The sequence below is a fragment of the Akebia trifoliata genome, chromosome 9, assembly GCF_017979445.1.
Source record: "Akebia trifoliata isolate Shusen 1 chromosome 9, ASM1797944v1, whole genome shotgun sequence".
Classification (NCBI taxonomy): Eukaryota; Viridiplantae; Streptophyta; class Magnoliopsida; order Ranunculales; family Lardizabalaceae; genus Akebia; species Akebia trifoliata.
In genome coordinates, this window is record NC_141383.1 from 22341327 (window position 1) to 22363806 (window position 22480).

General features: G+C 33.1%; 1 protein-coding gene across 1 annotated transcript; it reads left to right on the forward strand.

Annotated features, from left to right (window-relative positions):
- The first annotated feature begins 12481 nt into the window (after positions 1-12481).
- On the forward strand, positions 12482-16984 carry LOC147394708 (Flavin-binding monooxygenase family protein). The gene is made up of 7 exons (XM_086454726.1): positions 12482-13131; positions 14214-14284; positions 14635-14793; positions 14896-14978; positions 15370-15505; positions 15687-15860; positions 16648-16984. Exons 1-7 carry the CDS (start codon positions 12582-12584, stop codon positions 16843-16845), a joined length of 1371 nt encoding a protein of 456 aa, XP_086310852.1. The 5' UTR covers positions 12482-12581; the 3' UTR covers positions 16846-16984.
- The last annotated feature ends 5496 nt before the right edge of the window (positions 16985-22480 follow it).

The following is a 22480-nucleotide window of genomic DNA, read 5'->3' on the forward strand; positions in this document are numbered from 1 at the left end:
TAAAAAATAGAATGTTTACACAAGTTTGATTTTTGTTCCTATATATATTTTATTTATGTAGGTTTAAGTGGTAAATTATGTTAAGTCGAGATCTCGGGTTTTTAGTTATTTTTTAGTATGATTTGAGTAGTTTTCATCAACCATTACACAAAAATGAGTAGTAATAATTTGACGCTCCCCTCCCCTCTCACAGAACCGTAGATCATTTGCCTCGGGATACACAAGAAAAAGATTTATGGTTAAGCGTCTCTCGAGGAAATGATCTACAATTTTGTGATGAGGGCATGCTTCAGAGGCTTTGAAACACATTTGAGTTCCACACAAATATACATCAAAAGAAACTCTAAGAACAATAATCTCATGGATCTTAGTGTTGTAAAACATGCTAATTCGTCAGCTAACAATAATTTTTCCCCTTATAATATATTCAATAACAAAATGGAGAGTATTTCACAATTTAGGTAATCTTGGGCTCCTTGATCGATTTCGTAAGTACAACTTACCCATAAAAAAAATTCTATTTGGATCTTTTAAAATTTATGTATTTTTAGAGCCTTAATATAGTGATTCGAAATAACACTCAAGTAGCATGGAGTATGCAAAAAACCATTGATTTTCCTTGAGTGTGTAACACTTATATCTCGAGAAAAAGCATCTTTAATTTTTATATACACCCTTAGTGTTACTTCAAGTGTTATTTCAAGTCACTTTTACAATTTCCCTTGATTTTATAAATATGATTATAATTAAAATAAATAAATAATATAAGGGTGAAAATCTCTTATTGAAAATTGAGGATTCAAGAGTGAAGCATGTATATATACAAGGAAAATTGAGTATCAAACGAAATCAATCCAAGGACAATAGAAGAAAGTAAACTAAGATGAAAGCATATAAGAAACAAAAAGATTTAAGTGGTTCTCTCAAGATTGAGGTACGTCCACGGATCCACATCGATTCTTCTAAGAAGAGAAAACTCATTATTACAAATGACGCCGTTTCATCGAATTTAGAGAAATATATACACCCAAGAAATATGACTAGGATATTACATAATACCAGTAAAAGTACAAAAATATTGTTGAATGATTAACAGTAACTCCTGGCACCAATGCCACTAGGCACTACAAACCTAAATAGCGTAAAGTGAGAATTTTAAAAAGGAAAAATTATTAAAAAAAGATTAAATATTTACACACAAAAAAAATCTATTTTTTCAAAAATTACCAAAAACGAACTAAGTCACTGGACAGTCTAGCATTTTAGTAGTTCGTCGGACTATCCAGCATTTTAATAAGTAAAAATAAATTGCTTTAACAAAAATGCCCTTAGAATGCTTAAAATGCTAAGTGTCGAGCATTTTAATAACTTGTTTTAACACCTCAACAAGTTAGCCTCTATTTAAAACACTAGACTATCCAACGACTTAATTCATTTTTTATAAAAAAAAAAAAATTTAAATAGATTATTTTTTGTGAATATTAAAATATTTAACAATCTTTAAGTAATTTTCTCTTTTAAAAAAATTAATAATAATTAAACTTAACCCTAACTAAGGTAGTGGAGCATTGACATTGTTAGGAATTTAATACCAAAAAAGTAGATATGAGATTTAGAAATTAGGGCCTCTCTAATGTTTTGTGCTTTTCTCCTCACCGACATGGTTAATCTTTAAATTACTTTCCCAAGAAACGTTCAATCTATCCTTAATGGGTGGTAAGGTCCCTTTATTTATTTATTTATTTTTATCATATTAGTTAAGATGGAGAAATGGTAGCTGCCAATGGATCGGGCTCAGATTCAATCGGTTCGGTCTTGGACTGATTGGATCCTTATCGTATTGGGTTCATATCAAATTTTAATATTGGGATCCAAATCCAACTCAATGATAATTGAATTGGATCGAGATCCGATTAACTATAAATAAATATATACATCAACATTTAAATAAAATATATAATATAATTTATAAATATTTTTACATATTATAAACCGGGTCCCCATCATATCAAGGAGTCGTTGATCCAACATCGATCCGATATATTAAAGATAAAAAAGAAAAAAAGAAAAAAAGGAAGCACCTTGGATTCTCTCCCTATCCATACTTTAATGTAGGGTGCTTTAATATGTAATAATGAGATTAAAAGAGCTAATCCTCTTATCAATCAAGTACATGGTCTCTATTTCTTTGAGAATGAAATCTAACCCACAAGTAGAGAAAGGTTGGTTGAAGAGGGAGACCCACCAACCAAAAAAAAAGGTAATTTTATGGCTCTAATAAGATCAGTACTATTGTGGGATCCATTTAATTTCTTTTTTTGTTGAGAATTCAATGTAAATGTAATCGAATCAGTCTTTCTTGACTCCTACATAGCTTTTTAATGTTAGGCAAGAAAATAACCATTACCATCTGTTTCCCTTGCTAATATATTTTCTTGGACCCTACTTGATAATAGATCTTCATCTTCCTCACCAACTTTTCAACAACTCTAACAAGGTATTGTTCATCTTTACTCAAATGTTTTTTTTATTCGAAAATTTTCACTCTGTCTGTACTCGATTGGCGTGGCAAGAGCACAGAACCGTTAATCTTTTCCTTGTGTATGTTGAAGAAAAAGATCTATGTTTATGTACTCTTGTCACGTCAACTGAGTATAGACCAAGTGCAAGTTTTTGAATAAAAAAATCACGGCTCTTATCTTTTAGATTTTATATTTAAAAGAAATATTTTGCTTAGATTAAAGATACAAAGCCCGAGGTTGCATGGTAATTATAACCATTGACGTTATAATTTTATGATTAGTTTCAATGTTTTCAGACGCTAAGGTGTGAAGTGATGCATTTGGTTGACGAGTGCCTCAAGGTGATATCCTTTCATACCTTCAAAACTTTGGACATTATGATGTTGGTCCACTAAGCCAAAACAACTTTGGCACTTTCAAGAGTTTATATTGTCAAATCATATATTTTTTGAAAAGATACCCACTCCATTTTCATTTCTTCTTCAAAAAAAGCTTCAATTTGGATTTCTACTTGGGGCAAAAAAAATATTTCTTTGAACTCTAAAGAAATTGATTATGAAAAAGTGAATAATCGAGTAAGAAGTATATGATTTATTGTTGAGTTGTCATTTTAGTTGATCCCTTTTTTCTTGTCAATTTACTCTTTGGTTAAAAATTGTCTTTTTTGTTTGTCTATAACTATGTTTGGTGTGTTAATATATAAATTTATCAATTAATATATTATAAAAAGAATAAGGATTTTCTGACTCCCCCTCTAACATACTCTCCCTTACTCTCATGACATGGCATGTGCTAGAACCATAGATTTTTTTCATGATACACAATTGCACATATTTATGAGGATGTGCAACTAGAAAAAATATATGGCTCTTGCCATGTCAAGAGAGAATGCGGGAGTATGTCAGAGGAGGAAGGGGAGTCAGAAATCACTACACTCATAAAAAACAAAAGTTGGTGCATTCTCTCTTTTCTTCTTCAATTTTTTATTTTTTTTTATTTTGATAATTATGATAATTTGACTATCCCATGTGGCAAACTCAATTGACTATCCTGACATGACAAATTTGAGAAATGTAAATTTGCGCTCCTTGGGATAAACAGTTGCACTTCCCCATAAAAGGTGTATCTCAAGGGAATCGTGTTTTTCGACGAGTGCAGATCTACAATTCTCGAACTTGTCACATCAAGTGGGGTAGTCAGATTATCATGACTCTTTTTAAAAATAATTTGACCATGCATTTATTTGTTGTTTTTCCCTTCACTTTTTTTCTTTTATCATTATGTGTAATGATCCTCGTAAAGTTAAAATAACCTTATTAGGTCATGTTCGACTTTGGAGCGGGCAGCCCGCTTCAAATTTTGAAGGAACCCATCTTGTTACAAGACACGTGGGGTTTTAAATTTATTTCACTCCTTAGATTTTTATCAAAATTTGAATCACCTTCTTGAAAATGTCACATGTAATCCAATAGAGAGGGTTCCTTCAAAATTTTGAAGCTGGGCACCAGCCTCAAAGTTTTTTCCTATTAGGTCAACCCAGCAACAATAAGAGCAAATAATGAGGCATCTAAAAAGGGTTATTACAGTCTTTCAGCCTCTCAATGAAAAGATTTAACTATAATTGTCAATTTGAAAGGGACCCATCATTCCCAATATGCCCCTAACCAACCCATTAAAGTACCATATATGTCACCTCATAAGCAAATATCCATATACTTCCCACTCTCCAAAATACATCCTTCCCCTCTCATTAAGTAACCTCAATTATGAGGAGTTGTGACATACATGGTTTTAAATCTCGTCTGAGACGTTTTGGTATCGTCCACCAATGAGACAATTAGACAAGTCAAATGTATCGGATGAGATTTAAAACCATGATTCATTCTTCTCATTTTTGAACAAGACAATTCAAACGTATCTGAAAACTTGCCTGAGACGACTCAGTCTCCTTCATGGACTCTTGAGATGTAAAAACGAGTTTTAAAACCATGGTAACATATAAAAAGTACACCCATTTCATATTTTTCTCACTAATATCAATCAAAGGAGGAGTAGAGCAGAACAATAGGGCCCATGTGATGTGGTAATACTTTCTACACTACATTCATATACACTCCATGTTAGTGTGTGTGTGTGTGTGAGAGAGAGAGAGAGAGAGAGAGAGAGAGAGAGAGGTTTTACAAGGGAATTTACATCCTCATTTTGCACCACTATGCTTTTGGCAAAACTGGACTTTTTTTCACAACTGGTCAAGGATCATAAATCATGGTTTTAAGTTTCGTATCGTTTTCACATATCTCGATCAAGATTGGAAAGAAACATTGATTATAAAGCCAATCACTCACCTATAGTTCAATACTGACATTTGTAAAAATCACAAATATCAAATGAAATTTCATAAAAAATTATTGGACCAGCCATATTTTAAAAATATTTGTATGATCCTTTAGGGGCTAAGGTTATGGGTCATAAGGCCACAACTATATTTAGGGCTAAATAAGTTTATAAAGCTAAATTCAATTAGATGGATACTTTTTTGGAAAAAAAAGTTTGTTCCTATGAATTGGAAAGGTATATTCAATTTAAAGTCCATTGAGCAGATACCCATTTTGGTAAAAATAAATTAAAACCAAAATATATATGACCCTTTTTACAAATGTTTCAAAATGAGGCTGGGGGCCATCTTGGTAAAAAGCACTTAAATGAAATCCCTATGATTTGTGACTATATTGAACCCATAAAGGAGAAGGAGAAGGAGCCCTCGACCCGTAAAAGGGGAGGATTTAAAGGCCCAATGAATCGGAATTTTCATATTGGGCCGGGTCATTTCAGGGCAAGAGGATCCTTTACCATAAAGAGGAAGAGCTTTGAGAGAATGATTCGGAGTTCTTGCAGAGTGGACCCAAGCAGTACCAGACACGAGATAGATCTTCCAAAGAACAAGGCTTTTCTCGAATAAGCCAATTCATTTGGGACACAGCCCTTTGTCTCTAATACATATATGATTTTAATTTATAATCTCAATTCTCATTCTTGTGAAGGTTTCTTCGGCTCTTTTCCATGGACAATTAATCGACTTTCCTGTCTTCAACATTAGATCAGATGCAGGATTAGTATAATTATGTCTTCTTGATGCATTTCATTTGGATAACAGTAGGGCCCAAAACAGTTGAGGCTTGTGGCCCAATTCACATTTGGGCTAGGCTTGGACTAGAGGTGTAGGTCGACCGGGCAATCTAGCCTAATTGGTTGTACTTCAATGTCAAGTTTTAAACTTTAAAAGACCTTATTTAAAAATGGACTTGGCTCAGCCCAATTTATTTAATCCTGTCCACTTAGTTTAGGCCCGACAAAATTTTTAACCCAATAAATTATTAGTCCTATCCATTCAGTTTAGGCCCAAAAAATATTTAGCCCTCTAGGTTTTGCACGGGCTTGGTCCATTAATGTATATAAGAGGCTGGGCCATCTTAGTTTGGCTACTAGATTATGATTTGTTTGCTCTGATACCAAAATTGGTGCAACTTTAGGAACCAATGCTATAATCAAAGATAATCGTGAAGGGGTCTTGGTGGAATTAATTTTTGGATTTATTTAAGTTTATTTGATTTATTTTTAAATAAATTAGTATTTTTTTTAAAAAAATTAGTGGGTTAGTTGTTTGCTTTTGGTGAAGTTTTGAATCCACAATCCGTCTTGAAAACAAAGTTTTGTTTGGTGGAAAATATTTCGTTGGGAAATCTTTTTGTGAAACTTTTTTGAAAATCAAAACCATCGAATTTCTTTATAATTTTTAGTCCCACATTCAGATATCTCTGTCTAACTTATACAAAGGAGCGCCCCTTATACTCTTATGGTGTGTTTTGTTACGGCTTTTTGTTCTTTGAGCCAAAAAAAAAAAACTAGAAAAGCACGTTTGTCGATAACAGCTTTTGCTTCAACAGCTTTTATGAGAAATCCAAAACTATGTTTTTGAAAAGCCTTGCTAGGACTGCTTTTGTGCTAGAGCCACTATGAAAAGCCAACACCGAAAAACGTATGTGGGTGAAATCGTCATTTCACCGCTCATTCTTATTAACTCATCGATTAAACAACAATCAATTTGACTTCTCTCGACTACTTCTACTATTTTTATTTTTTTTTGTCAGCTTCAGTAATAAACAAGATTCTCCTGGATGTAGGTTCTTGGACTTTGAACTTCTGCTTCTCCTAGACACAGGATCCTGTAGCAGAAGCTAAAATACATAACAAACAGACCCTTAGTTATTCAATTGTGGGAACTAGAATTTTATAAGGGATGTACGTGTGCCTAGTGCACTTGGGCAAGAACAAGTTTTAACCGATTCCACTTTAAAATCTATTTTAAAGAAATTACAATTATTCGGTCTTTGAAAGTATATTTATTTTTTTGACCTTCAATTTTTCCCATATTTGAATTATATTTAAAACATCAACACCACCAAGATAGGGTAAAATGAATAATACAAAAAAAAAAAAAAACATTCATTTCCTTGAGGAGAAAGCAACACTATTATCTTTATCTAAATTAGAAAAATTCCTAATAAAATTGAAATAATTTCTAATTTATCATAAGTAAAATATATTTTAAGTCTATAAGAGTTGCAAGTGTATGGAAAACCCTAATAGGGCCACTTAGAAGGGGGAGAAAAAAAGAATCAACATGGCTAACATCTCGAGGTTGAGTCTATATATGTTTCAAATTAATCTCTAATTTGGTTTTTTGTTGATGATCTTTATTAATTTCCATTGGAAAAACGAAAAAATTGAACTTCTAAGCACAATCTTTCAACCTTTTGAGTAGTTATTATTTGTAGTATAAATTTTATTTACTACTATAATGAGATAATGGTGAGTATTATTCACACAAATCCACATTATTTACTTTCTTTAAAATTATAAAAAAAGAAATTCTTTGCATATTAAATGGTACTAATATGTTATATAGCTAGCCTACTTCGAAATTTCTAAAACCTATTAATTCAATTATAAATACATTTTGACCTTACATAAATTTTACTTTTCGTAACTTATTACGGATATATCACAGCTACTACGGTCACTATAGAAACACGATTTCTTTTTGAGAAGCGAGTCAAGATCTGATTCATCGGATCACAGAAGGGCTTAAGGAACTATCAGCAACAGAGATTTTCTCGGACCTACCGAGCTCCAAGACTCACAGTCCACCGTACTAACTTACTGGTACAAGTATAAGATATAAGAAGAAAATTTTGCAAGATAGTAAGTACCTGCAAGGGTCCGAAGGAGCTGATGAACTAGGAGGATACTAGAGCACATGATGTTCGAATTCGGGTTAGAAGCAAATGTGACCTCCTTCGCCTCCAGCTTGGATCTTAGTCAAAATCCGATCCATTGTAATCTAACAATGTCGAATATGGATTGAGGATTGGGGTTTTGATAGGGATGATTTGATAATAACGTATCAGATCGATTTTGAATCAACTATTTTGATTTGATTTAATGTGAGAAATCATGTAAATTATTCTATATATTATTTAACTATCAGTTTATGATCTTATTTATTAGTCCCACCACCATACAAGATGATACATACCACACAGACAACACAATTACTATATGATCTAAACATTTCTCCTTAATCGATAAGGGGTACGTATTATACATGATTCCTACACAATTAAATGAATCACACATTAACTCTATCATATATTACATGATTTAATGTGTGTAGGATGTACTAGACACTCTAATCATGTCATGAATGATCATCAATTTAGTGAATCCTATCGATTAGTTGACATACGTAATTTTGTGAATATGTGTATTTTAATCCGACAATGTTGAGAATTCACTCGGTCTCAATCAAATCCATTATGACTCGACCAAGTTAGATTCTTGTAACCAAGAATAATGAGAGCCAATGCTATCATGAGCATGAACACGACTGTAATTAGCATCCATCCAATTAAGTTGACGTGCAAGCGTAGAATAATTGTAATTATAGATTACGTAATAAGTAATAATTAGGCCTATAATCTAGAACTTATACTTATATTCATATTTTACGAAACTTTGAACCAAATTATTCAAGTTTTCAACTAAATCATGAACAAATATTGCTAGCCATTTGCCTTAATTAGTTGTAGTGTAGAAGCAACAAAGTACTTAAATGGAAACCATGACTTGGAACATGATCACAATTCCATTGAGTTTAACCACAATTAAAGTCATCAATTTATTACTAATAAATCAACAAAGTTCATTGTTTCCATTGTCAGTAATGATTTATTAATTTTTCTTGAGAAACCTATTTTTCATTTCAATGAGAAAATATTCTTTGCTCCGATCTCCCCGAAAAAATGATTTTCTCATCAAGATAGGAAAATCTTAATGTAATTCTCTCACAATTCTCTTTTTTTCTTTTTTTTAATGATTGGTGTGTTATCAAACACCAGGCATGTTTTTGAAAAAAAAAATGATTTTCTAGAAATATTTTTCCCAAGAAATTTAATTTTCGGCACCCCAAGATCTCCCTTGTTGTAATGTGGAAGCAACGAGAACCAAAAAGGTAGTCTCATGGCTTGAACATGATCACTATTATATTGACTTTAAACACAGTTGAGGCAAATAATAATGAGTCTATCAACATGATTACTATTCCTTTTGACCCTCTTTTTCAACCATTGGTTTGTACAATTGAGTGGGAAAATGGTATCCAAGGGGGAAAAAAGCAATTTGTATGTGTCTAATTGCTCTTTTCATGGGAAATTATTTTCCATTTTGGTGGAAATATCTTCTCCAACCCGACTTACAACAAAAATGAATTCCATTAGGGTGGGGGAGTCCTAATGTTATTCTCTCACAATTACCCCGATCCCCAAAACTAAAATTCAAATCTTTTATTGCTATTTTCACTAGTGCAATCAAATGCCAGCACACATTTTCCTAGGAAAGTTATCTTCTAAAAAATATTTTTTCCCATGGTCACACACATCACCCCCTCAGAAAGTCCTGCGTGCAACAAGTTAAGTCAAGGGTCAACTGACCGTGGAGGGTGGCCCCAAGGAATTCATAGTTTTGTGGGTTTCGAACACTTGACCAACCCTTCCTGAGAAGCTTATCAAGGCTTGGCTTGCACTAGGCCAACCCCTTGGTGTTAAATTATTTTCTCTAAATCAAACAAACAAAAAAAAAAGTTGAAAAACTTGTCTAAAAGAGGGCTAACTTTATTTGTTTAATTTAGAGAAAAAATAGTTTTCGTAAACAAATATGAATTTTTGGTGTATGATTATGCATTTCAAGCAAAAATATTCTCCGACTCGGTACCTCGGGAAAATCCTCATGTTATTCTCTCACAATTACTTCTACCCTTAAAAAAAAAAAAAAAAAAAAAAATCTAACTCTATTTTTCTTAAAACTTTGATTTGTTCAACTAAATATTTTCCTTACAACCTTATACACGACACCCTAAAATCAAAATATCAATACAACTTATTTTCCCCTTGTAATGTAGAAGCAATATTCTCCAAATCAATTCCTCTAGAAAATCCGAATGTTATTCTCTCACAATTAAAACTAAAAACTAACTCTATTTTTTTTTTTTTTTACAAAATTAATTTTCTCAAGAAAATATTTTCTTTGCAGTCTTCACACCCTAAAAGCAAAATACCTATGCAACACATTTTCCCATATTGTAATGAGGAAGAAACAAATACCTAAAAGAGGGACATGGATTGAACATGATCCACCATTTCATTGAATTTAACAACAATTAAAGTCAAATAATAGCCACAATCTATCAATATCAGGAGATTTTTTTTGTTCACAAAAAAATCAATCGAGATTTGATAGAATCTTAGATGACCAATTACATTAATCCTAATGAGGGTAGTTATGTAAATTGGGTATGCCCTCAATGTGGATCCGCGTGATTGATTGATTGATCTGGGATTCTACAAAATCCCAGATTGACTTTTATGTGAGAAAAAAAAAATCATTAATATCTCTCTCAAGTTTTCAATTAAAATCAAAAGGAAAAAAACAAAAAATGTAACCCATATGCCCTTTGTGTAAAGTAGAAGCAAACGCGGGGTGGGCATAGATTGAACATGATCCACTGTTCCATTGAGTTGAACTACAGTTAAAGTCAAATGATAACTGTTTCTACTAACTCATTGGTTTTATTGTCCATTGATTTTATTGTCCTTCTCTTTATTAACATTTGTTCCCTTGACTTGAAGAATGGGCAAACTGCAGGCAAGCCATCATGATTTTTTATTTTTTTTCAAGTTTTTAACTTAAGTGAATAGTTTATATGAAAAAAATTACATTTATATATATAAATGGGTATTTTAGATATGCCTCTTTAATTTATGTTATTTTATTACATTTTTTTTTTTCAAGTTCTTATATAAATTTAAGAGTTGGTGATAATATGATGCCCCCCCCCCCCCTCCCTCCCTCCCTCCCTCCCTCCCTCCCTGACACAAACCTCCGTCGCAGAACTGTAGATTAGTTGCTCGGGAGACACAAGAAAAAGATTTATGATTATACGTATCCCAAGGCAAATGATCTACGATTCTGAGTTGGGGGCGTAGGGGGGTGTCAGAAAATTATTACACTATATTTAATAATGCAATATTTCATTTTTGGGTTTCGACCCATGGATCAGATTGTCTTTTAGATCCCAAGTCCAACTTTTAAAACATTTCTTCTATTAGGTACTAACAAAAACCCTTGATTTTTCTCCAAAGTCTATAAAACTTTGATTAGTTCATATAAGAACTCTTGTTGTTTTTCTTCCCATTAGAATCCATCATCTTCAATCAAATAATTTAGAAGATGAATAACATCCGTTGAGTCTACTAAAAATCAAGCATTATTTGAGGAAATGGGGACATAACTTTTTATTTATTTTTCTCGCAGGGACCTCTAAAGTATGAATTATTACCTCTTTTTACGTGAGGTCCAAATCCCAAACATCTCCGACAATAATTTTAAATGTCATGCGTGTGTGTCTCCTTGTTGGTAAACTGTCTCTATTCAACATAATTTGATACATGATTTTAAAACTCATCGAGTCAATTCAAAACTCAGATGAGTCAAGTTGACTCAATTAGATTTATTTCAGGTGACTCAATCTTAAAACTTGTCCGAACTCTGAACCAATTATACGAGTCAATTAGGTAAATCACTACCTTAAGAAGAAGACTGATGAAAATTTAAGACATTTTCTCTTGAGCGACATTCCTTTTTGGATCGGTAAGCCTGTTTTTAATGAGTTCAATAATTTGGTGTTAACAAAATTTGAACCTAAGTTTCTGGTATGACCACCCAAAGACTTTACCAACTAAACTAGTTGGCACCTGCTAGAATGACGATTCTTATTCGTCAATTAACATTGACAAATTAGAGATGTTGATTTCCCTTCTTTTAACATTCTTCCTTCCTTTTGATGTGGTGATAAGTTGGATTAGAAATTTGATGGAATTAAGTTGTAATACTAAAAGAGTTGAGATCCGTTGACTCCTAAGAATGACTCATAGAAAAAATATGATCCCAACCCTTTAAACATAAAATCCAATAGTCGAGATTTAAGCGTATCTTGATAACACAAATCTAAGACATACTTATTCTGAGGATAAATCTCAATCATTAGATTTTGCATTTAAAGGGTTGGGATCGTGTGTTTTTTGTTATGAGTCATTCTTAGGAATCAAGGGATCCTATCTCATACTTAAATTAATTTCAAAATATTAAAATCAATTTTAGTATTTATTAAATTTAGAGACGTACTATTGCCACACCAATTTTTACTTAGAACACCGAGTTGAGTCATGAGTCATTGAGTTGACTCGACTTGCTAGACATTTTGAGTAGGTGAAAGTTTTAAAGCTATGATATATGATTGGTCCCTTTGCATGTGTGATTTAAATTCATCTATAAAAAACAACCCTCCAAAGTCTACCCATTCATCCCACATACAATACCACCAACCACACCCTTCCCTACTCACCTGAAAACCACCCAAAAACCCAGCCTTGTAGGAAAACCACCATGGTGTCCGACAAAAAATTCTCCAAGTCTGTATGCGTGATCGGTGCTGGTCCTTCGGGACTTGTCACGGCACGGGAACTCAGGAAGGAAGGACTCACTGCAGTAGTCCTAGAACAAAACCATGACATTGGAGGGCAATGGCTTTATGACCCTAAAGTTGAAAGTGAAGATCCCTTAGGGAAGGGTACTACCCTACAAGTTCATAGTAGTATATATGCTTCACTTAGGCTTATTTCTCCTAGAGAGATAATGGGTTACACTGACTTTCCATTTTTGTTTAAAAATGGTAGAGATATGAGAAGGTTTCCAGGACATAGGGAACTTTATTTGTATCTTAGGGACTTTTGTGAGTGGTTTGGATTGAGAGAGATGATAAGGTTTAATACTAAGGTTGAATATGTGGGTTTGTTGGATTTTGCCAAATTTGGTAAAGAAAAATTCGTTGTTAGATCTAGAGAGAGAAAGAGTGAGAAAGTGATTGAAGAGGTTTTTGATGCAGTGGTTGTTGCTACAGGACATTATTCTCAGCCTAGGTTGCCTAGCATCAAAGGTATGTTAATTAACTTCCTTCTCTAACCATGGTTTTAAAACTCGTCCGAGACGATTTGTCCAATTTGTCTTGGTATCATCCACACGAGACGGATTGGCTAGTCGTCTCAAATCTGACTTGTCTCTTAAAAGTCAGTCGATTGTATCATTCTTGAACGAGATGACTCGAATAAATTGAAAAAGTCATCCAAGACGACTTGATCTCATTCATGGACGAGATTAGAAGTTAAAACGAGTTCTAAAATTATGTCTCTAACTGGCTATAGGCCCATGGCTATGTTGTACTCCTGGCGTTAGGTAAGTCATCTCTTGTGCAACCCGTTTGATGGACAAGCCTAGGTCGAGTTATATAAACCATAAGTTGAGTTAGAATAATTCAATTTGAACTTAATTCGGCTAATTAAGCTCAATCCGAATCCAAAGTAATATAATAATAGATACATATTTTTCTATTAATTACTTATTTTTATCTATTTTTAATTATTTCTTATTTGGGATCTAAATTTTTTATTTTTATTAATTGTATTTCTTATTTAAAATATAAAATTTCTTTGCTAATAAGAACAAATTAGACTAGTTCAACGAAACCAACTCGTCTAGTGTGCGTGTGCAAAACTATCTAACTCAGGCTAATCTGAGCTCAACCTAAGTTTAAAAGCTCAAGAAATCCTACCGACACTTGGTAGATACTTATTAAAAAAAAATTTACTTTAAAAATACTGATATATAATATTTTAAAACTTTGAATTGTATTATTTTCTATTTTTCAAAAACAAAAAATTAAACATAATGTATAACCCACCTAAATTTAAAAATTGACTCAATGACTTGATTCAAAATGGGGCTTTAGTACCAAGTCAACTCAAAATTCAATTAAGTCCAATTGATTTGGATGAGTTTTAGACTTCACAAGTTCTAAAACATAGATGTAGATATTTCGATCTATCACATATTTAATGTAGGGCTAAGAAGAATACGACAAAGGTTTGGGACAGAAACATTAGAGGTTTGTCTTTCCTATTCAATTCTTGCTTAATATGATTTAAAGGCTGATCATGGTTTTGTTCATTTGTGACATTATAGGAATGGATACATGGAAAAGGAAGCAAATGCATAGTCACGTATATAGGGTTCCCGAGCCATTCCATAACGAGGTGAGACATGGTTTTAAAATTTGTTTTGGTGTGTCGTCTCGTCCGTGAACAAGACCGAGTTGTCTCGGATGAGTTTTCCGATACCTTTGAGACATCTCATTCAACAATGAGAAAAATGAGCGTGAGTTTTAAATCTCATCCAATATATTGACTTGTCCGTCCGTTTTGTTATTGGGCAATACTGAGACAACTCGGGCGATACGTCTCGGTCTCAAACGAGTTTTGAAACCATGATCTTGCCCTGTTGCCCGTAACATAGACAAAAAGAAAAAAAAACTATTGTGTGAGCGGATCGATAATTAGTATTGAAATATTTAGTCACTATTCCCATTAAATTTCCCATAATGCAGGTGGTGGTGCTTGTTGGAAACTCATTTAGTGGAACAGATATATCAATGGAGCTCGTCGATGTAGCAAAAGAAATTCATTTGAGTGCCAAGTCCCTTGAGATCTCTTTGGGTTTATCAAAAATTATTTCTAAACATCACAACTTACACCTTCGTCCACAGGTTTTAATCCTAATCCACAACTAACCACGTACATTTAACAAAAATATACATTTGATCTGATTAAATGATCGTAACCATCGGATTGAACTTTATTAAATGCAGATAGACTCATTACATGATGATGGAAGGGTTCTATTCGTTGACGGCTCATGGATCGTCGCTGACTCTATCATTTATTGTACTGGGTATACACTACGTGAAAACTGAAAATTTTTACAAGAAAATTCGACAAGTCAAAGCCCACAAATTTTAGACGGCTTAGAGTCATCAAATTTCTTCCATCCTCTATTAATTTGACAGTTTCAGTTCCTCGTAAAAAGAAATTTGACTATGAAAATTTTGATGCCTTGGTCAGTCGAATTTTATGAAACTCGTCCGCCTAAAGCCGTCGAATATAAGTTTTTTTCACGTTGTGATATATTTATCGTCAAATGGAGAATTTTTACCAACCATTTGATTGGTCCCATCTTGGTCAAATGACAATCTGATTGGGTGATCATAACTATGAACCATACCATGCAATTTCATGTAAAGAAATGAAACAAAATGATGAAATTTTGTAGTAATGATGTGTAGGTATTCATACTCATTCCCATTTCTTGACACCAAAGGTATGGTGGAGGTGGATGATAATAGAGTGGGACCTTTGTATGAGCACACCTTCCCCCCATCACTTGCACCATCTCTCTCTTTTGTGGGCATTCCTAGAAAGGTAAAACAAGTTCTTTAAGACCCTATATTGTTCTCATTGTGCTTCAAATTAGTCCCATATTATTTGCTTTAAATCATCAAGAAAGGGTACTTAGAACCATTTTATGTTACAAATTTAATTTAATTTAATTATTATCTCTTTAATTACTCATTAATTAACAGTTTTCTTAAAATTGATTTAGATCATTGGGTTGCCTTTCTTTGAATCACAAGGAAAATGGGTAGCTGAAATCCTGTCTGGGAAAAGAACATTACCATCATGGGATGATATGATGAAGTCCATTAAGCAATTTTATCATTCAAGAGAGATTGCTGGTATACCAAAGCGCTATACTCACGATATCGGCGAATTTGAGGTGATGATGATCTCTACCCTATCAAACATTTGATGTTCCTTGATTAATTTGATGGTTAATCCATATATGTGTGGGGTTCATCAAAAGCACTTTTCGAAGTTAGAAGTGTGTTTGGTGGGCACTCACACTACATGACGCTAAGGTCGGTCAAATTTACCCCATTTTTTCACCTAGTGTCGGCACCTGACTTTGGAAAAAGGTAGAAACCAAAAATGGGGGAGAAGTCGAAGCTACCTTATTCTATTTTTGGTTTTTTGTTATCGATGAAAACCGGACATAACGAAACTAATAAAACTTTGAGAATGAAAATATCGTCATTTTTTTCTTATATAGTGAGAAAAATGTTCTAAACCATATATAGTCTTTTCATCTTCACTCTTCACACATCAAGAAGTTCTTTGATTTTACTAAATGTCCTACAGTTTTTAGAAGCATTCACCCGACAATTGTTGTCGCAATTCTTACAAAAACTGATTCCGTAGAAACACTTGGATTGGCACTTTATTTTTAACTTTGCCCCAATTATAGAGAGATTCTTTTTTATCGTGAACTCGTATCCAAACAACCCCTAATCTACAAGTGTGATGTTGAATTATAACTTCCTCAAGATTCTAGTCCTATTAACTTCCCATTCTAGATTTTGTACCCTTGTTAGATCCACTATATAATATATAAAATATTATTCACATTAATGATACATTAGCCTTCAAAATCGCCTCAATCTCGAAAAAATATATATAATGGACTATGTTTTGATGCAATTTTATTTTGCTTTAATTTCTTGCAGTATTGTGATAAGTATGGAGATCACTGTGGATTCCCACACTTAGAAGAATGGAGGAAGGAACTCTGCGTTTCTGCTTTAATAAATGCTGAGTCCAACTTGGAAAATTATCGTGATTCGTACGATGATCATGAATTGCTTGAGGTGGCCTATCAGAGCCCCCATTTCACCCAACTTGGACCCAAAAACTTTGCTCCATAAATCCAATTTGTTTTTATTTTTATTTTTTATATTTATTATTATTATTATAAATTGAGTTATTAGCATTGTTTAATGGGTGATACAATATGTTTTCATCATCTTAAGTTTTGAATATTTGAGTGTAATGAGCAATGCCAAAGATCTGGGTTTTGTTTGATTGCAACTTCAAACCTGACCTGACGTAGAATGGACTTGGATTCGACCCATTTGATCTTATTTATCGTGTAATGACGAATTTGAGACCAAGAAAGAATCAAGGGATAAGTAATTCGACTCATTCGCCTACAAATCAGGAATATTTGAAATTCATAATATTACCATCCGAGAATTATTTTTCAGAAGGCACATCCAAGACCACAATACGCACTCATTCTCTATCCCTAAGAAAAATAATCCTGACACCGAAGGAACAATAGGACAAAAGAAGGGTTTTGTTAAGACTTAATCTAGCTATAATTCAAGAGAAATCACTTCCTATTCGGAACTTTTGTAATTGATCTAGATGAATTCCATTACCTCAAAGGCATAGGGTAAAGGAAAAAAAAAAAAAAAACCCTAACTCCGAGGGGTTGGTTCAATGGTAATTTCATATCGAGAAACGATTGATGCCTGTAGGTCATGAGTTCGATACCCAGTATGAGCATTAATTCCTTCAGGGCCATCTGTGAGGGCACACCCTTACTTACCTAGTGCGTGTGATGTGCAGACGTTGCACGTACCTCAGGACTAATTCTTAGACTAGGCAAAGGCCAGATATGGGCTTGGTCTGCTGTCCATCGATTATCCAAAAAAAACCCTAAAAACCCATTATTAGGTTGGGAATAGCTTTGTCTGAAGGATACCATATCCCTGCATTTAGCATATTAGCTTATATAAATGGGGATAGCTTGTTCTTTAAGTTCATCTAACCCAAAACATGATTTTTGCCTTTTAGGATAAGTGTATCCCCCTTCATTAAGTGTGGGCAAATTGGGTTAAAGCTTAAGAGTAAACCTATGACGACATGTATTGTTTGGTAACAAATATTAAGTTGCCCTGCCTAAAAGATTGACCCGTGCTTAAATTGTGAAACTGCAAACCAGGTTTTTGGTGAACATGGAATCAATCACACGTTATTGCCTTGAAATCAAGTTCAATCCTAAAGTCTCCTATGATGCTATCAAATTTGTCAAAGGATTGGACAACTTAACTTTGTTACCAAACACCTGGGATACATACTCTGTTACAAATAGAACAAATACAAATTAGAATCTTTTGAGTTTGGTCTTCCATGAGAGACTAATGAAAAATGACTGAATTGCCCCTCCTCATAGTCAACTTCTTATTAAAATAAAAACCCTATTAATTTTTTCTCAAAAAAGCACCTTGTCTTGAACGACGATTTCAGTCATTTTGATCAATCCCTTTTTTCTTTCTTCAAAACCTATGAAACATATTTAATCTTTAACCCCTCGAGAAAAAAAACTTGATCTTTCTTCCCCAAAGCCCATTTTCTTCAATTGAAGATGAGGTCATTTCAGTCATTTTGATAGTCTGTTACGAAACGATGTATATCATAAATTTGAAAACCCAGGAGGCACCTCCAATTTTCACCAAAACCTAGTGGGTTACCTCAAAATTACCCAAGAAAAAAAAAGAAATATTGTGACATTTTCATGATCAATGTCTTGGCAAATTTCTGACTTTCTTCTATGCTTATGTGATTAAAAAATTCTATAATTTCCAAATTTTAAATACTTTGAATTCAAAGTTTCATTTTGATATTGATTGAAATCGAACTATCTCATTTCCAGATGGTCGAGAAAATCAAAGCACACCATGGATTGGGCCGGATTAGGCCAAATCACATGGAGATATGAACTGGGTGACGTGGAGGAGAGAAAGACCCTCTTCGATTCCACGATATTTTTGGGGGTACAATTCAAAACCCATTGACAATGAGTGGAGAGGCCGAAGAGCTTATAAGGAGAGAGACAAGGCAATTAGTGTCAGACGTGGGACTAAACTCAACATTTATGGAGGCAGATCCACTTTGAAATATAATCAATTCAAGTGGATTCGGTTCAGGTTATGAGAGTTTTAAAAGTATGGTTCAAAGTGTCTGTCATCTTCATTGTAACATTATCAGATGTTTAATGAACTTAGGTAGATTTCTGAAAAATAAAAACTTAAATGTAACTCATGATCTTCAAGAATCTGTTACAAGTTACTATCATTTTACCTACTTGGAGTACGCTTCGTTCACGACTAATTAATCACCAAAAACATAAATATTTGCAAATTCAGTAAACTTCATCCTTGAACATAACCATATAACACTTGAATTTACTCTAACAAGTCTTAAAACCACTTTTTTCTTTAAAATATCGCTTTAATTCGCATGAAATGGTATATCAAATACATGTTGACCCCCACACGTTTTAACAATTCCCAACTACATCCACTATGAAGCCATGCAGCCATTATATAAACCCACACACACCACAAGCTTCTATCATTCATCTCTTCCCTTAGAATCCAAATTACACTCAAATGGATCGAAAATTTGTGCTGGTTATCGTTCTAGTCTTTGTCTTGCATTTGAGTTACTCGGGATGGATTAAGTTTGGGGAATGTCGTAATGATTGCGATTGCCGCAAAGTTATAGACCGAGGTTCCCCGAAAAATTTGTTTGAAGCCATGAAGCCTAAGTTTACTCCAGTCCCTCCTTCTGGACCAAGTTGTCGATGCAACTGACCATGAAGTTTACGTTACATGGCATGTGTTTATGAGTGTGTGTTATGTTCTCTCATTTGTGTCGTGTTCTAGATTGTGTTGGTACGGTGTGTTATGTCATGTGTGTGTTTGTTTGGGTTGGTGATTGTAGTATCTATCTGGGGATTTAGTGTACTTGTGATGCATAATGTATCTATTAAAGCACTTGAATGCTTAAAACATCTTATATTTTAGATTGAATAACGTTGAAGTGACCTCAAGATTGGACCTCACATCCCACACCCTAACATGTGAAAGTGTATGGGAACCATAGATGTTTTTCCTTGATATGAATGAAAAAGCATCTATGATTCCTATCCACTTTCACACCAAGATGTACCATATGAGGTCCAATCTAGAGGTCACTCCAGCACGGCTTTTTTAGATTATTCTCGTATGTGGTTATTGGTTCAATTTTCGGGCCAAGTCCTACCTGATTCTAGGCCCATTCCAAAATTCCTTCCAGCCCTGTCCTTCTAAGCTCAACCCGAAGCCCGTTACGACTAGCGTGTCCCTCCCTTCACCCCCAAAACCATCTTTTTGAATTTTTTTTGTTTTAAATTGGCTCGACCCAAAACCCACTATGTACCTGACCATGGGTCTGGTTCAGGCTTAGAACTTGGCTTAAAGCCTAACTCAAGAACGTTTAAGTACGACCTGGCTTGGTTTAACCCCAAATTTTGACATACCCCTCCAAGTTTTGGTGAATATTTGCGACAGGAACAGATAATCGAAAGAAAAAATTATAAAAATTTATTTGACAGTTCAAATTCTGATTCCATTAATTTGAGAACCGAAATTGGAACCAACCCTTAAACTTCACGGGCAATAGCGATGCGAAAGGACTGGACCAGACTAATCTTGGGTTGGGCTTCAAATTGGTCAACTTTAGTTGGTCTTAAACTAACCCAAACCTAACAAATAAAACTCTTGGGCTGGGTTGGGCCAAATTTAAATTTTTTACAAATCAGTCCAGTCCCCACTGTTTGCTCTTTACTAGAGAAGAAGATAGAGATGGGACCTTAGTAACCAACATAATAACCAAGTTTGGATAATTTGAACAAAGTTCTCTGAAATTTTTTTGGGAATTAAACAAATGATGTTTTTGGATTTCTTCACAAAATATATCATCTTCAACCATCCTTAAAATCCCATTTTGTTCTTGATATTTGAATGTTGAAGAAGATAAAATTTTGAGGTTGAAAAATAAAATTATTATCATATTCAATAATTACTTAATAAATCATCGATTAATTCGTCAATTTGTACGTTTATTGATTGATCTACTATCATCGATTTATTTTTAAATTTGTTTATTTAATCGATCAATCTATTAGTGAGAGAATTTTAAGATTTTTGTGCCTATGGTAACAAAACATAGATGTACTAAACTACTTAATATAAAAACTTATATTAGTAAAATAAACAAAACAAAACAAAACAAAAAAAACTAATTTAAGTTTTTTTTTTTTTTTTCAAATACCCCTAATTTTATTCATAGTGAGTAAATAATTTAGTTAATAAAAGTGAGAATTTAAGCATAGATTACTATGTGAGAATTGAAAATTTCGACAAGAAATACGACTGGCAAAAGCCCATAAATTTTAGAAACCCAATTTTGACGGCCTATGGCCGTTGAAAAATTTTCCCAATTCGATGGCTTAGAGCCATCAAATTTCTCCCATCCTCCATTAATTTGACGATTTCAGTCTGTTGAAAAAAAAATTTAACAATGAAAATTTGACATCCCAAGACCGCCAAATATAGGTTTTTTTCAAGTTGTGGAGCTAAATATATCTCCTTTTTTATAAATATTATAATAATAATAATAATAATAGTAAAAAAAAATTATTAAAATTTCTATTAGAAAGATACTTTGTGTGAAGTATACCTTGTCCAATGGAGAGGTGAATCCCTCTAATTTCAACCCTTTATCTTTAGAATATTAAATTAATAGGTTTCCTACATATTCTACAAAGAGTTATTCTAGGATGACTAACGTAATAAGGATTGTTGGGCCCACATGGATCACAACATTGGCAATCCTCCATAACACTTAGATTTCTTGGAAAAACTCAATTTTAAAAATAATTTCTTTTACACTTGATCCAAGTTTTTGAAAATGGACTATTACCAAATTCTCAAATTTAAAAATAAAAGGAAAAATTACTTAAAAGACCCTAATAAAGGGATTTTATTTTTAAATATTCCCTAAGTTTGGACGATTACTTGATTGGACATTTAGTAAACATTTTATTTCTTAATAGTTCTCATTATTGGCGAACTCATCATTTTTTATTGTTTGTCGAGTTCACCACTTTTTATTTATTATCGACAATAAATAAAAAGTTGTGAACTCAACATTGGTAAAACCGACCTATTTTTGAATTTTTTCAACTAAAATACATAGAAAGATTAACTAAAAACCTGAGATAACGATTTGTTTAGATAATTTTAACCTAAAAGAATCATTCTTGATTGATTTTCATCCAAAAATTAAGAAAAAAAAAATTTTAAAAGAAAAACTTATTAAATGAACTTAGGGATTATTTTTTTTTAAAATCCGTCCATCCATCGATGTCCTTTTAAGTAATTTTTCCAAAATATTTTTTTTTTCCAAAGTTATTAATTTTGTTCAATCGCCGGTGCATCATATCATTGTTTTGGATGCCACGTGATGTGGAAACTTTCCTTAGAAAGTTAATATGGAAAGTTTTTTTTTTCAATTACAAAATATTAAAATTTAAAAGGGTATTTTTATAATTTTGAATTATCTAAGTTAACATGGAAAGTTTTTCTTTTCAGGGTCAAAATATTAAAATTTAAAAGGGTAATTTTGTAATTTAAAAGGGTAATATTAAAAAAAAATTCAGGCAATTTC